The sequence below is a fragment of the Opisthocomus hoazin genome, chromosome 4, assembly GCF_030867145.1.
Source record: "Opisthocomus hoazin isolate bOpiHoa1 chromosome 4, bOpiHoa1.hap1, whole genome shotgun sequence".
Classification (NCBI taxonomy): Eukaryota; Metazoa; Chordata; class Aves; order Opisthocomiformes; family Opisthocomidae; genus Opisthocomus; species Opisthocomus hoazin.
In genome coordinates this window covers 76,037,555-76,054,646 of record NC_134417.1, presented here as the reverse complement: position 1 = coordinate 76,054,646, position 17,092 = coordinate 76,037,555, and the positions used below count along the sequence as shown (strand labels likewise).

Below are 17,092 nucleotides of genomic sequence, written 5' to 3'. Positions count from 1 at the left end.
GAAGGCGTGGCACGGTATTCTGAGGATTCTCAGATGACGTTAGACACTGGTCTTCAGGCAAGTGACTTTTAGCCTTAGTGAAAATTGGATTGGAAGTTTGTATATGTGAAATAATAAAGCCTTGAAATCCTTATCTTCTTAAAAGAATTTGGGTAACTGAAAAAAAGCACCTCTTTTTTTTCTTCTCTATTAACTCTTGCTTTTTGCTAGCACTGGCTTTCTTCTGTGAACTGACTGATAAGTTGACAGCACTTCATCAGACTTGATTCTAGGTGACTGTCCAAGGGGCTGTTAAAGATGTTTCGAATTCGTTCATCTCTTTGGGGGGGGGTAGTAAGGAGGGCCTTTCCCCTTTTTACTGTGAAAGTTAACCAGTATAAAGCTGCTTGTATGGTACCTTCCGATGAAGATTTGTTCAAAGCTGGCTAAATAGGGACTTGAATGTCACACAACTGATGGCTAACTGGGCATGATAAAAGGTTGCATTAGTCTTCTATGTTAGAGATAGGATTGGCCCACCATTCACTGATAACAGGGCAGTGCTTCAGTCAAAGTTTCTTTCAGGTTTTTTACATGCCGCTTAGCTGTTGGTTAGCTTAACCAGATGTCCGTGCTGAAGAACTGGGAAGAGGCAGATGCCCACGAAACTGCCCGGTTTTGGCCTATGGCTGAGTTGTTGCAGACACAGCTGGGGTAGTCAAACTATTTCTAGTCAATGGAATTGACAGTTATAATTCCTAGCGCCAGTAGAGCCTCATATATTGGAGAAGATCCCCATGGGATAAATGAGTGTGTGCAAAACTAAACAGGGGTGAGCGGTGCCAGTTGCACTGGTGCTCTGCTCTCTGCATCTCCAGTAAGGCCAGGCTGGCTTAGCACTCGGACTCTCCTGGACAGGAGGTGAAAGCAAAGTATTTTATTTCTATAGGTAAATTCTTGAGTTTCTTTAGTGGTATCTTGATGGGGATCAGACAATATCTAAGGAATTGTAATCAAGTCAAATACTTAGGTTACTTGCCTTTCATTAAGAGTTAATGAAAGATATAATTTGTAACACTGTGTACATATCTGATTGTACATGATGTCTTAAACTCAACCTACTCACTTAATGCTTTTTCATGTCTGATGTGCCTTGAACCCATAATTGATCTTTTCTGTAGAAAATTTTTCTTGCAGTGTAAATATGTTCATGTTTTCCTATGTTGAATATACTAAATTTTCTTTTGAATTTCCTGCACAAAATAACAGCATAAAATGGTGCTCTCTGTGAAGTTAGCTGTTTGTCTGAGCTCATGAAAGCTGGGGATTTTACTGTCCTTTTTGTAGGTCAAATTGACTTCCTTGCAGGTAGCCTGTACCATGTGCTTTGTCCAGGATCTCTTCAGTGCCATTATTCAATTAACCATAGCTCATGTATTTAAAAAGTCTTATTAAATATCATTTCTTTATGGAAGCAGCAGTGGGATAAATCTGTAGAGCTAAAACAGAACAGGTTAATGTTAATCAGATTTTTTAAATTTAGGGAAGCTTATTGTGTAAACTACATAGCAAGACAATGAAATCTATAGTTTTCAAGAATGGCAGTAACGGCTAATATTAAAGCTGGGTCTAGGAACAGATTGCAAAGAGTGAGAGTTTGGGTTTTTTTCTTTATTAAGACATGCTGAAAGCATCTTAATGTTTGTTTCTTAAGTTATGTTTCTTTTGGTTAACACTGCAATTTATGGTCTGGGTGTAGGAGCTTACCTTTCTTATTCGAACATAAACAAGTAAGCTTGGAATCGTTATAATTGTCCCAGAGGTTGAGGAAGGAAACTGAACTCTCTCTGCACCACTCAGTGTCCCACATATTGTGTACTTTTATTGACTAGGTTCAATCTGAAAACTGTGTCTTTGCTCAGTATTTTATGTAACATCAGGCACAGTTTCTGCTGAAAGGAGATACCATATTTAATGAATTGCTACCCTGACTTGATACGTCAACTCTAGTGTTCCAATTAGCTTGTCTGTGACTGGAAATTTTACTGGGTTTTTTTGCTGTATTACACTATGCTTTTCTCTTACACTGCCAGCAATGCACTTTGGTTAAGGGAATTTCACTGCTCTTCGATATAGAATGAGTGAAATACTGTTCTCTCCATTAACTTGCCTTTCAATAATGGCTTTAACATAGAATCCTCTCAAGTTGGAAAGAACCCATAAGGATCATCGAATCCAACTCCCTGCTCCTCCCGGGACTACCTAAAACTGAACTGTATGACTAAGAGCGTCATCCAGATGCTCCTTGGACTCTTAACAGGCTTGGGGCCCTGACCGCTTCCCTGGAGAGCATGGTTACAGCGACTGACCACTATCTCAGTGAAGAACCTTTTCCTGTTGTCCCATCTGAACTTCTCTTGATGCAGCTTCATCCAGTTTCCTCGTGTCATATTGTTGGTCACCAGAGAGAGATCAGCAGCTCCCCCCCCCCGGCTGCCCCCCTTGAAAGAGGTGCAGACTGCAATGAGATTGCCCCTCAGCCTTCTCTTCTCTAGGCTGAACAAGCCATGTGACCTCAGCCACTCCTAGTAAGCCTTGCCCTCCAGACCTGTCACCATCTTGGTCACTGTCATCTGAACGCACACTAATAGTTTGACATCCTGCTTGCATTGAGGTGCCCAAAACTGCACACAGTACTTGAGGTGAGGAACACATTAGTTTCAGAAAGTACAGCATCAGCTTTGTGCAGAACAGGTTACCGAGACTCAGTAAGCATGATTACACCAAGTGCGCTAGGAAGATGGGGGCGGGAAGTGGTAACAGGTCATGCTGCCTGCATGGCTGATAGGTCTTATGTCTGTGGTTTTGCTTGTATAAAGTAATTCTGATCTATTCCGCTAACAATTAGATATGCATAACACTGATTACTGTGTAAACAAGGCTTTACTTATTTGAAACAAAATGTTAGTAACAGACCACAAACTGAAAAAGCAAAAAAGAGAAACAATGTCAGAATTACAGAAGGCTGTTGCTAACAACAGGCTGTTCAGCCTTCCTTTTCTCCTCGCTTTCTCGAAAGTAGCAGCTTGGGGAAGCCTGTGGAGTTTGAGCCTATGTTCCTTCTTGTCTGAGTGAGCTTAGGGACAAATTGAAAAGTTACTGACTTGCAGCTCTGTGCAGCACAGGATGTTTGCTTGAAGGATGTTCATGATGTGAAAATAAAACTTCTTAAAACCATTGCATGAAAGGGCGGTGTAATTTTAGTTTTTTTTGTCTGATGTGTTAGATTTTTAAATCAAGGAAATGCCCTTGAATTGACTTCTCACTCATCCTCAAATTCATGGGTGAAAGTGTGTGGTGGTTTGATTTTTTTCAGTTTTAATGGGGGCTTTTTTGTATTTTTTAGTTTGTAGCTTCGTTATGCTGTATCTTCGACTCTCTTTTGAGGGGTTTTTGTTTCTCTGTTGTTTTTACCTGATAGGCAGCGCTTTCACTGTTGAGCACTGGGTGGCTCTTCTTCTCTCCCCTAACCATTGCTCCACTCTCCCCAAAAGCCCGGCAGCTTTTTCCAGCTAGCAGGTAGGATAACTGTGCAGCACTGCACAGCGCTTCTCCTGTCCCCTCTGCCAGGGGAGTGTGTGCGCTGTTACCGCTTCCTTCTCGAGGAACTGGGGAGGAGCAGAGTAAGAAACCCAAAGTGGAGTTTTCCTGCACAATGCCTCTGGAGTATCAGTTAATTTAACACAAATCTAAAGGGTGTTTGCTTGGTATAAATCTGTGGTATTCGTGTAGTGAGTTGTCTTGTCCTTCAGAACAGCCTGAAGTTGGCAGTGCCTGGGTAGCTGAGTTGATTTGATAGAGATTTCCACGCACCTCCTGCCTTCACCAGCCATGCATGCATTTGGTGAGAGAAGCTGTGACTGTGTGTCTGGCTCATAAATTTGAGTTGCAGTGGTTCAGGATTAAAAAGATTGTCAAAGCTTGAAGTTGTTGGGTTTTTTTGTTTCTGTTTTTTTTTTTTAATATCCCTATATGTGTGGGGTTTATTAAAATATGTAGATATCCTGAAGTTAGCTTGGCCAAATGTACTGCAGTCTATTTACTGTGAAGTGTTTGTCCTGGGATTGCATGCTGTAGCACATGGGTAGAGCAGTATCTGCAGCACAAAGAAAAAAAGAACAGCTATTTACTATATCATTGCTGTGCTGCGCTTGGCCTTGAAGCTGCTTCTGAGGAAGTAAACAGTTAAATTTTAACTCTACATCCTGCTGAGCAACTGTTTTTTTCATATGGTTTGAAGCAGATGATAGTGGAGGCAGCTAATCATTAACAGTTCCTTCAACCTCCTAAGTTTAACTTTGATTCTGGTATTAGCTGGCATGGTCCCTAGCACCCAGTTAGAATGGCAAAGGGGTTTGTTTGATGTATTAGTTTGAATTTGCTTCCCAAATGAAACACCATGGCCTGTTTTCTCAGTCTTTTCCAAATCAGTACAATGCCGGACTTTTTCCTGCTGAATTATGTTGTCTAGGAGTGAGAATCCCATCCCTGTTCCCCAAATTATAAATTATGCTCTGTATTTATGTTTCAGCATAGGCCAAGCGTACGTGAAGCTGGTCTGACTGTTTGCTAGCGCTTGTTAACCAGTGTTAACCCAAGCCAGTTTGCCACACTTTGCTTCTCTCTTTGATGTTTAAAAGTAGATTTTGTGCGTAAAATCAAACTAACTACTGTTTAGCTGTCTTGTTACCGTATCAGAGTGGACACTTACTTGTAGCTACAAGTGCCAAATGTGGCCAGAGCTTTGAAAATGGCCTGGCTGGGCTGTTATCTGGTGTATGTGGCTTGTCTCTCTTGGCAAGACTGTTGTCTGGCTGGATAGCTATGTTATCTTGCTAAAAATTGCTTGTGTTTTGGGTTTTTCCTCTTTTGGAAGTGAAAAACATTGCTTATGACTAAACAAACTTCCACATCAACATTAGGCAAATAGATAAAAATACAAAAAAATAACAACCGTTACGTGCTTTGTATTGCATAATGATCACATAACACTTAATAACATGCAGTCTTTATAGATCTAGAAAAAGTCATTTCTTCTTGAAGCAAGATGCTGTGTAGTAGCTGAAGGGCAGCATATTATTCTGGGCAGAGCGTATGCTGGGAGCCTCTGGTTTGCACAGGGGCGAAATACCGCCTTGCTTTTCCAGTGTACCAGATGTGGTAAGAGTTGCAGTCTCATTTGCTTTGAACAGCAAATTAGTCTCTCGCACAGGCATGCCTGCATGCCTTTCAGGATTTACGTATGTACCAGAAGTTGCTGGCCCTGCACTGTGATCAGATAGTCTTCTCTTTGCTTGGTTTACATTTCTGAAATCTGTGGAAAGACTTTACAAATTGGTGCTCTATATTTAGTTTTGGATAAGCTGTCTGATATAATTATTATATGCTCTTTTCCTGTTCTGAGGGCTTTTTTTCATGAACAAGAATTTGTTGCAAGATTACTTAAGTCATTTTCCAAAGCATGTATGGTACAGCATCTGTTCCTGGAATGTCTTATACTCTGCTCTAGTAATTTATGGAATTTTCATTGTTCATTGCAGGGAGGAAAAGTCAGTCTTCATGGACTGCCAGCTGGGAGAAGATGCATCTTTTTGTTCTGTGAAGGGCTTTGTTCTGTTTTGTTTCTTTTCTCTTTTGACATCAACATTAAGAGAAATCTTAGGATAAAGATACATTTTTGTCCATCCACTGAACAAAAAAATGAATTTATGAGTAGCAGCAGTTTCTGTTCATGAGAATGAAGTAGAAGCATGGATTTATTTCAAGGAGCAGTAGTATTTTATAATACCTTCTTTTAAAATATTGTGGTATGTACTGTAAATTGATGTTCTCCTCAGCCTCCTATATTGCTGTGTTGCTTAGGTGACTCTAAACAAAGTTTTTTTCACCTGTGCAGTGCTCATGTATTATGACATATGATGAATTGCATATTATTAGAGAGTTCTGTAAGATAGTTTGAGACCTGGTATTATCATTGAACAAAAAGGGTTCAGGTTGTACAAAGGAATTGGAAGAGAGGTGATCTAAGAACATGTAGCACAGCACTCAGATAATGTTTCTTGATCTTGCTAAAAGCAAACTAAAAGGCAGAACTAACATGTATATTTTAATCTCTAAAAGAAAAAGAATAAATAATAGCTGGAGTTGAAGAAATATGGGTAGTCTTGTTCTTAAGTCTTCACCCTGTCATCTGTGAAATTCACTGCCAGAGCAAACGTGGGTGCAGTGGCTGATACCTGATACTGATGTAGTGGTAAATGCTTGATGTACAGGATTGTCTCATTTGGAAAGGTGCTTTTTATTCCTGACTTTGGGATTTTTCAGAGAATGAGTATTTAGAACAATAAAGCTTGCTCCAAAGCTTTCTTGGGGTATTTAATGAACTTATTCCAAACAAGCTAATGCAGACATACACATTTAAAGTCTTGCATTGCTCTGGAAAGTCACAACTCTTATTTCTATTAAGATTCTGTGCGCTTCCAAAGTAAAAGAACTTTTCACAATGTTAATTAAGCTGTGAAAACAAGCTTGCTTGATATCACTGCTTTTAGGTCCTTCTCCACTTGTGTTCCTACTTGTCATCTGCAATGCCATATGTCAAAGCTGTTAAGGAGGGTTTTATTTCTTTCTGTATTTACTCAGGAGAATATAAGAGTATTTGAGCATGTGCACCAGTTAATAAAAAAACTATTTCAATTTAAGGCATTTCATAGTGAACTCTGAACACTGAATGCTGGCTTTCCTAGAAATGGTCATTTCCTGGATGCTTGCCTTTTTTCATCTTGCCTCATATAGAAGTAGAGTGAAATATATACAAATTTTGTGCTTCATCTTTGACTCTGCTTCAGTAAACAAAACCTTGCACATAACAATATCCTTTTCAGATTAGGCCTTTTCTAGAGGTGTACCCAAATGAGTATTGATGGACAAGGATTTCTGTTTCTTTCTGAACGTTCACTCTCTGGTTCTATGACAGTCTCTCCAGGAGGAATTAATGCTTACAGACTGAGAACTATTTTCCTTGGTGGAAAAAGTGGTAGCTTAAAAGGTTTTGTTCAAAGTCACTTAGAGTGGTGGTTTTTGCCAGAGACAATCTTCTGCAATGAGATCCTGAGGTTCTAGTAGGTTCTTAAACCAGTAAATTCAATCCTTGAATCTTGAAATAGGCTTCCTAGTGGCGGGACTTCCTGTGGCATCTGATGCTTGACTTGTACTTATTCTCCCTCAGCTGTGGTTTAAGCAGTGGTTATATTGCATGTAGGAGCATGTGTCTGTTATGTGAAGCTCAGTTTGATCCTTCACAGACCACTGGACTGACTTTTCTTTGTCTCTGTAGGTATTCCCTAATAAAATGATGAATCTCAGTGTATTTTGTATTCCTTTACTTGCATCTTTAAGATTCTGTTTTATTCTTTTAGTAAAGCTGCTATAAACAGTATGGCTGAAACTGGTGTCAGTGCTGAAATTAGTCCTGCTCTGTGCAGACTCTTACTCTGATATGCACTGATGGCTTTGCTGAAAGAAATTACTGCACAGACTTCCCAAGCTTAGTCCCCCTCTGGGGCTGTGGGCAAACTGCTTAGCTTGTCTGTCCTGGTTTCCCAGCTGTGGAGTTGGAGTAATTTATTACTAGTGTTAGTCATAAGAGCGTTGAGGGTTAATCTGCAAGTACTGTAGCTGCATAGTGTCTTCAGAGCGTCAAAGCAGTAATGTATAATTGTAATTTTATTATTAATATTGGTTATTTCATTAAAGTGTAATTTTCAAACAGTGTTGATGTAAGTTAAACTCATTTCATCAATAAACTGGCATCCTTCCAGCAGCATTAACTCAGTTCAGACTCTTTGTCTAATAGTGAAGCCTAAATGTGTAGATAGCTATGTAAAGAAAACAGCAAATGTCTAAAGAAACCCATACTTTCTTGTTTTTAATCTAGACTGTGGACATCCATAAAGAAAAGGTCGCTCGCAGAGAGATAGGCATTTTGACGACCAATAAGAACACATCAAGAACTCACAAAATTATAGCGCCAGCGAACATGGAACGTCCTGTAAGGTATATTCGAAAACCTATAGACTACACGGTGCTGGATGATGTTGGCCATGGTGTAAAGGTAAGTATACGTGGGCACTTGAGGACTCCAAGTAACACAGACCAGGAGATAGAGTTGGGGCAGAATGTTACTGACGTTTAGTTCATTTATGGTAGGAAGGATTATGGGTTTGACATGCTCCCACATATAAACATTTCAGTAACAAGATGAGTTGTTTTACAGTGAGGGTTTTTTGAGCAATGTTTGCCATAACCTTGTGACTTTCAGTGGTAGTCACAGTGTCTGGAAATAATGGCTCATGATCTTAGGCTAATGACTTGTTAAAAAAGACATGACTGACTTTTAAAATTATCACTCCTTCGTCCTCTGATTAAATTATCTCTGCCACTCCTTTTATTTTTGTCATTATTGAGAAAAATTAAGTCATCTGTTACGGGGAAACTGGCTGCTAGTGTGAGGTTTATTGGTGCTGTTTTTTGGAGGGTGGTCAGGAGAAAGGGGGTCAGGTAGTTGGCATTGAAATCTCAGTGGCATTTCGTGTCTTGCTCCCATTTGTGCTTTTGGACAGCCTAATTTTCATTTTCTCTAAGTAAAAGCCTTCACAAATGAATGTCTACCCCCCCTTGAAATGGTCATAGTTGAAGTGAATTAGTGTAACACACTTTGCTCTCTGGACATCTTTTTATAAAAAATAGCTTTGTATCCCCCTAGAGCAGGCGTTCCAGGTATATTCAGTTCACAACAATCTTCCCTTGAATGGCATTAAAAAGCTTTTATTCAACACCCATATATCCTCTAAAGCATGATGTGCTCTGATCAGTCAGTTGTGCAGCTGGATCAGCCTGTTGAATTGCTGAGCTCTTGAGCAACAGATCTTTCAGAATTATTCAACACAAAAGAGTGCAGGGTACCTCCTGCTTCGTTGTTACCTTCCGAACGCCCAGAGGAGTCTAATTCCAACAAAAGTTAGAAAGCAGCTCTATACCATGACAGCTCTAGGCTATGAATTAACATAGTGACTTTGGACTACCTGATTTTTTTGTTCTGTTTGTAGCTAAGCCTATACTGAACCTGTAACTCATAGGGTTGTTTTACAGTAGTAATTTAAGCCAGACTGGATGAAGCACAATCCTATGTAGAAGCCTGAAAGATGTGTCCTGGATTGCTGTAAAATAGTAACTTTGCGGTCAGAGAAATTGATCGTTTTTCTGAACAGTCTCTGCACTCCAGGGGAGAGCTCTATGAGTAGAGAATACAGGAATCCACAAATTCAATGCAGGATATTGGTTTCTGCATTTAAGTGCTCCAGGGATCAAGTGCTGTAGAAGGCTTTTTAAAAGTAGAATAATTACTGTTAGTTTCTGAAGTTGATGCTTTGCTGAACTAGTTGTATTGTGCAGGCTCAAAACAGGTTGCTTGATCAATAAATGTTGAAGTTGTGAAGGTATAACAGTTGCATTTTCCAATCTATTTGCTTTCAGGAGTACTGGTGTCTTTTTATTAATGTGACCCAGTTTGTTTAGTGGGTGGAAATGAAGTGCTGTTTACCTATTTCTAGGCAGCTCTTACAGAACATTTTTAGTAAAGGTTTTTTTTACCGTTGGTGGTTTAATTCTATATTAAAAAGTTGTTCTGTTCAGAGGTAAAATAACTCATTATAACTCCAGTAATAACTCATTAGAAGTCAGCTGCAAATCATATCTTGCTATTGTTTCTTCATTGAGTGATTTACCTAAATCTGTTTTACAACTGTGGAAGGTGTGAAAGACTTAGTAGAAAAATGATGTTGGTATTTTCTGTGTAGACTTATTACACAAATGAAATAAGCTGCCAGCCAGGCCTAAGATGTATAGTTCAAGATGGCTGTCATGCATTTGACATCTTCACCGGTGTTGACGTCACTGGACACACTGCTGAGAAGAGTGGGCTGAGGTAGTGAATGACATAATCACATGTTTTTAGCCATCATATTACTGGGATTCTGAGAGTGTGGCACAGATTGTAGCTCTGAAGGAAGTAGCTGGCTTTATCTGCAGACCTAGATGTAGCTAGTGCTGTTATAAAAAAATCAAACCAAAACAACTTAAGAAACTGGATCCAGTCCTGCTGGAAATCAGCACAAATAACAGATGTCACTGAGAATCTGAACTGCCTCTGGAACATATAAATTATGGGGAAGCATACAATAAATTGAATTACAAACTCTGTCTTGTCCAGAATGGTCTTAGAAGATGCTTTAGACTCTGTTAAGACTTATTTTCTTGACCAAAGATTTCACCTGAATTTGGACAGCAACATGTCCGATAAGGCCTTAGAAACCATGTTTTTCTAGAGGAAAAGATGTTTGAGTTCTGCCTAGAGCAATTGTCAGTTTGACTAACTTGCAGGTTGTTGAACGTCTTCTGCTGTGGTAACTGTCAATAAAATACAGTGCAATACAAATGTTGACATTGAAGTATTCAGTAACAATCATGCAACACTTTGAAATCTATAGATGACAATTTATTGCTCTTAGTGGGGCTCTGTTGTACTCTGATGGTACGGGATTTGATAAAGAAACAGAAAGGAAAAGCACAAGGAAGAGGAATTAAGGATAAAGGCTGGATTATGGCCTGTTTCTTCTTTTATTGATTTCACGAAATACTGATCCTAGGAAAAATGTCATTAAAATATGCAGTATTTTTAAGGGGTGATCTTGAATTGTTTTATATAAAAAATAAATAAAAATACTGTCTCACAGAATTAAAAAAATAATGCAAAGATGGGTAATTCTTGGTGTAAATACCGTCTTCCCCTGTACATCTTACATCTGAGCAAATGCAGAAACATCTCTTATACATACTCACAGCTCATTTTCTTTGTGTGTTTCTCTGATGCTTCTCATGGACGTGTAGAGGGGACGCAAAAGTGGATGCCTGTGCTTGGGGCATGGAGAAGGGCTTTACGTGCCCTCTTCTGTCTCACAAGTATGCAGCAATTTTGGTGAGGGCAGGTGGTGAGGGTAGGCGTGGCAGTGATGGTAAGCAGCTGCTCTTTACAGCAGGTGTCCCCCATCAGGGAGAAAGCCTTCTTGAAAGGCAGTGCTGTTTTCTCCTCCAGCAGCTTCTTGGTAGAAAAGCTTTTGTAGAGCATCCTAGGATCTCAGAGGTGCTTTCTCCGTCGGCCTGAAAGCTCCATGGCAGCCCCAACCTGCCCCAGCTTCTCTACTCCCTACCTATTCCCTTTGCAGGGGCGGATACAGACAAAGTCTCCAAAAGGAGTAAAGTTGCTTTTCATGTACGTGCCTATGAAGCCAAGGCTAGCATCAGTCAGAGTCAGGAGGGCTTTTAAAGTTGGTTTGCTCTAGTGAGAACACTTTCCCTTGCAACATAAATATTATGTATAGACGGCTCCAAGAAACACACAGGCAAGCATTTTTGCCAGTCTGTTAAGTAGTTGCTCAGCTGTCACCCTCTGGGGATAGGGTAATGTAGCTGAAGTCATTCTTGGTAAATAAGAGTAACTGTCGTGATGTGAGAGCCTACCTTCCTGTGTAGAGCTTGGTTTAAAATTATTAGGCAGAGGCTACTGTAACGTTTCCTTCCTTGTCTTCCCCTTCTTTTGTGAAAGGAAAAAAAAAAAAAAAGTAGCGTGCCAGCAAATAAATAGGTCAAATACAATTGCTTGTACAGAAAATCCTCAGTTTAAGAGGGGGGAGAAGGAAGCTTTGAAGCTGCTTTAAAAGCCCTGAAGTTGGCCTCTGAATTTATTAAAATCTCTTTCAAATAGGAGGCAGGTGGAATTGCAGCTATTTGTAAAATGGCAGCTAAGTAGGAAATTGAAATGATGGCTTATAGTAAAGGTAGATAAAGTGTTGAATACGTGCTAAATTGAAATGCCGAATAGCTGTAATTGAATCGAGTTTGTTTTGTGGAACTAATAGTTCTTCAAAACCAAACTTGTATATAACGACTGATCACTTTTCAGGTTTGTTTTAAGAAACAATTTGGAATTTCATCACCGTAAAGCACTTGCATTTCAGTGCATTAAAACTGTAAGAAGCTTTCTAGCCCAGGAAGTCAAACAGAAATTATGCATTTAGAAATCTTTCTCAAGCAAATGGAAGTTGGAAGGACTCTCCCTTAAAGTAGGGATTGGGCCAAAACTTATCAAATACTAATCTTAGAGAAGCGAGCCTTGCTTTCGCCCTTGTTACGCTTCTGAGCTGCCCTACTCACCTGCGCTCCTCATGCTTACATCTGCGTTGGGGCTAAACAAAAATGCAGATGAGGTGCTCATGTGAGGGTGGAAGGCTACCTAACTGTGCCTACTTCCCCTTTAGGATAAGACCTTTTGTGTGTTAGCCACTGGAGTATTAACTTTTAAATTATTCACTGTGATAAAAACGAAGTGAGCCAGGGATCCTGAACCTGAGCCTCTGCTGCGTTTGTCCCTGTATTAGCCTCTATCAGATGCTCATGCTTCAAAGGATGTCATGTTGCCAATTTCATTAATGTCACATCATCATTCTGGGGTCATGGCCAAGCAGTAAATATTGCTGTAGGGTAAAGAACGCTTCTCTGGGGGAAGAAGTAACTCTTCATGTTGCCAGCTCTAATGACTCTGTTGTGAGTGTTGACACTGTGCTTTTCATAGGGCACTTGCTACTGGAAATTCTGAAGTGTGCATAGTGTCATCTGATACAATGTAGGTTTCAAGCCTTCTTGCCTGCAAAGAAAACTCAAAGCCATGAGGTCTCTTTATTTTCTAATTTTGGAAAGATTTTTTTCCCACGGTAACTTTATTTTATTGTGGCTAGATTCAAAGTTACCAGCTGAAAGAATTCAAAAAGCTTGAAGTATTTAAAGACAGGAATCTAGGTATCTTTCTATGAACAAGAGAAAGTGCTGAGGGAATAATACTAAGTTTGTCTATCATCCACAAGCAGGTTTTTGTATGTTAGTAGCAGTTTAATATGTAAAAACATTTTAAGGTCAAATGTGAATTGAAAATTTTTGCCTGCTTGGTTTGGAAACTAAAAAAAAAGAGAGGGAAGCAAGACTGACAAGCTACATCTGGTTACTGTTAACAGAACACTATGTAGTTACTAGGTTGGAAATAACACTGGGAGAGGTTATAGTTAAAAGATAAAGGTAAAATTTCACTGAAGAGAGGCTTACCAGCTCATACTCAATTTTGAAGGAGAAATTGATTTGGAACCTAAATTTTCTCAAAGTAATCTGCCTTACAATAGACTATCAGGAAACAAATAACAGAAGAAGGCTTCTGACCCATTCTGATAAGGAAATTGAGACACAGGAATGATTTCTTTACAACTGCACAGAACTAGCGGCAGAAGTGTGTTACCCGGAGTGTCTGACACCCACATACAGTCTGCTTTCTGAAAAACATCTTTGATTACACATTCTCTCTAAGTCTGTATCTTGATTTCTGTGAGGAAACCATGTTCTAGACTTGGTGCTTTACTGTATCCTTTCCGCAAGCATCCTATACCTTCATGTACAAGTACCCTTTCGGCTGCTTTTCTTTCTCTGTGTCATCTTGTGGTACTCCAGAACTCCTCCACTGAAGAGACAGGAGGCAATCTTGTGCAAAAATCTGTGAGGATGCCTGTGGGGCTATTGAATTGCCTAGCTGCAGATACATAATAGCACTTCAATAGGTCTTATGGCCAGCCGCCTTTCTGTAGGGATGTCTCAGATAATTCTCCCTTGACTAATACGGAAATACCTTTTTAAGTAAAAGATGAGGTTGACTTAAAAGAGTCATCAAGAGCCATCATGGTTTTTTTTCTATTGTGATTGATGGCTGTGATTACTGGTCAAAGATAACAGATCTAAGGCTGGTTACTGCTTTTACAGAGCATGCGTATTAAAGTTCTGAGTTTGCCAGACACTTACTATTAATGCAGATTAGACTGGCACAGTTTTTAAACCTTTGTTTCCATTGATCAGCATTTGCGTTGGATGATCTTTAATGATGGTTTTCAGTGACTCTAGGTAGGGCAGGATACAGGGTGAAATTGGCTCTTTAAATTCAGGAGCTGAAGAAATACTGAGTGACATACAGCAGGGGAAGTACAACCAGCCTGCATAGAGATTTGAAGTTTCTGCAGTCTGAAATTGGTGAGTTCATAGCTGAAGTTCATAGCTGGTTGTAGTGAGGTGGGTGTTGGTTTTTTCTCCCAAGTAACTAGTGATGGGACAAGAGGAAGGAGGGGGGAAGGGCCGGAAGGAAGATCCGGTCAGTCTATCAGACTGACCTTGGTGCCGGGGAAGATTATGGAGTGGTTCATCTTGAGTGCGCTCACCGGACATGTGAAGGACAACCAGGGGATCAGGCCTAGCCAGCATGAGTTCATGAAAGGCAGGTCCCGCTTGACCAACCTGATCTCCTTCTATGACCAGGTGACCTGCCTAAGGATGAGGGAAAGGCTATGGATGTCATCTGCCTGATCTTTAGTAAAGCCTTTGACACTGTTCCCCACAGCATCCTCCTAGAGAAACTAGCTGCGCATGGTTTGAATGGGTGTACGCTTTGCTGGTAGACAAATGGCTGGATGGCTGAGCCCAGAGAGTGGTGGTAAAAGGAGTTAAATTCAGCTGGTGGCCGGTCATGAGTGGTGATCCCCAGGGCTCAGTTTTGGGGCCAGTCTTGTTTAATATCTTTATCTATGATCTGGATGAGGGGATTGAGTGCTCCCTCAGTAAGTTTGCAGATGACGCCAAACTGGGCAGGACTGTCGATCTGCTCGAGGGTCGGAGGGCTCTGCAGAGGGATCTGGACAGGCTGGATCAATGGACTGAGGCCAATTGTATGAGGTTCAGCAAGGCCAAGTGCCAGGTCCTGCACGTGGGTCACAACTACCCCATGCAATGCTGCAGGCCTGGGGAGGAGTGGCTGGAGAGCTGCCCGGGGGAAAAGGACCTTGGGGTACTGGTTGACAGCTGGCTGAACATGAGCCAGCAGTGTGCCCAGGTGGTCAAGAAGGCCAACATCATCCTGGCTTGTCTCAGGAATAGGAGTAGGCACATCGTGCACCTGTACTTGGCACTGGCGAGGCTGCACCTCGAATCCTGTGTTCAGTTTTGGGCCCCTCACTACAAGAAGGACACTGAGGTGCTGGAGCATGTCCAGAGAAGGGCAACGAGGCTAGTGAAGGGTCTAAAGAACAAGTCTTGTGACGAGCGGCTGAGGGAACTGGGGTTGTTCAGCCTGGAGAAAAGGAGGCTGAGGAGAGACCTTATTGCTCTCTACAACTACCTGAAAGGAGGTTGTAGTGAGGTGGAGGTCGGTCTCTTCTCCCAAATAATGAGTGATAGGACAAGAGGCAATGGCCTCAAGTTTCATCAGGGGAGGTTTCAATTGGATGTTAGGAAAAATCTCTGTACTGAAAGAGCTGTAAAGCATTGGAACAGGCTGCCCAGGGAAGTGGTGGAGTCGCCATCCCTGGAGGTCTTCAAAAAACATGTAGATGTGGCAGTTCAGGACATGGTTTAGCAATCATGGTGGTGTTGGGTTGACAGTTGGAGTTGATGATCTTAGAGGTCTTTTCTAACCTTAATAATTTTATGATTCTATTAAATGTGTAGGAGAAGCTTGCTGCATGTCAACGTGATAAGGATTTTGCTCCTGTGTGCAAGTGGCCTTTTGTATTTCTGTGCTTATAAATACATTTGCTCACATAAATGACTTATGTGCAATGTCCCTGGCCCTAGTTGTCCAAACACAGTTTTAAAATAATAGCTTTCTGATTCCCTGAATCATGACTAATGTTCCCCCATGACTTGTTACTTGGCATGGAAACTATTAAAAAGTCAGTTAGATGGCTGCCTCCTGAGGCCTGCCAGCAGAGTCCCTCAAATGCCTTTGGCTGCCACTAGCTCCTTCTGATTGCCTCATACCTTACACTTTCATGCCGTTCTTCATCTTGTCCCTTTGGCCTCAGTTGCAGAAATCTGCAGTACTGCTTTTGTTGACAGGTATTTTTGTGCTGTTTAGACTACCAGAACTGAGCATGCTGGAATTGCCACAATAGTTGCCTTAAGCAAGTAGGCATCTTACGTGGTACTTGCAGTCAATGCTCAGCTGTCCCAAAACATTGCTTGTCCAGTCCAAACCCACAGCTAAAATTCTCAGTCCAGGTGCTCTGAATTCCTGGCATCAGTTACAGAAGCAGCCTCACTCTTGGCCTTGATGAATGCCTTACATGGCTGTTGCAAACACCTGTTTTGCCCAGTGCCTTAATTACATTACTCCTTTCCAGCCCACTGCTGGCCCTCAGTCCTTGGCCACCCAGCTCTCCCACACTGTCAAAACCCTGCAGATGTGCCACTGCTCTAGCTGTGATCTTTTGGAGATGCAGCGAGCTTGACTCCTGTTTCTTGAACTGTGGTTTCTTTCTCTTAATTTTGTGACAACCCTTAAAATTTTATCCAGGACTGACACATGCTTGGCAGGTTTTTCCTGGAAAGGCAAAATTGTTCTGCTTGCTTCTTTAAAGCATCTCTCTGCTGTGGTCCTTGCAAGAAACCCCAACCAGTACTGCTGCTTGCCATGCTGTCTTGTTCCTGGGAACATCCTGGTCTGTCCAGTTCTCTGCCTCGGCATCACAAGCATCCTCAGCAAGCCTACGCACTGTGTTTTTGTTCTGATGTGTATGTCATCCAGGATGCTGGTATCTGGCTGAAAACTGTCTCCTGTGTGTATAGTAATACAGCTAGCAGGAGGAGAAGGGAGTCATGCTCCTTACAGCTTCTGCAGGAGTTCTCAGTGCTGTTCTGTGCAGGAGTTCAGTGCTGTTCTTCATTTGACTAAGCTTTTTTCTGTTTGAACCTCCTATCTCTTATTTTATAGATCCCTCTCAGAACAGTCTCTTCCCTCTTCAAGCTGCGAACCTTATGTATGCTGCTGCTTCTCTTCCTCATGCCCTGCATTTGCTTCCTTCCTGATTCTGACCTTCTCGGTACTGATCAGGCAGTTGGTGATGGTCATGTTCTG

The 17,092-nt window shown here is 41.2% G+C and overlaps 1 protein-coding gene across 12 annotated transcripts in view; it reads left to right on the top strand.

The window, feature by feature from the left end:
* ABI1 (abl interactor 1) overlaps positions 1 to 17,092 on the top strand; it is an 83,768-nt gene that overhangs the window by 44,416 nt on the left and 22,260 nt on the right. For all 12 annotated transcript variants that reach the window (XM_009945104.2, XM_009945106.2, XM_009945101.2 and 9 more), the window contains exon 3: positions 7,976 to 8,152. In XM_009945104.2, coding sequence (XP_009943406.2) covers positions 7,976 to 8,152 — 177 coding nt within the window. The remainder of the gene's footprint in view (positions 1 to 7,975; positions 8,153 to 17,092) is intronic.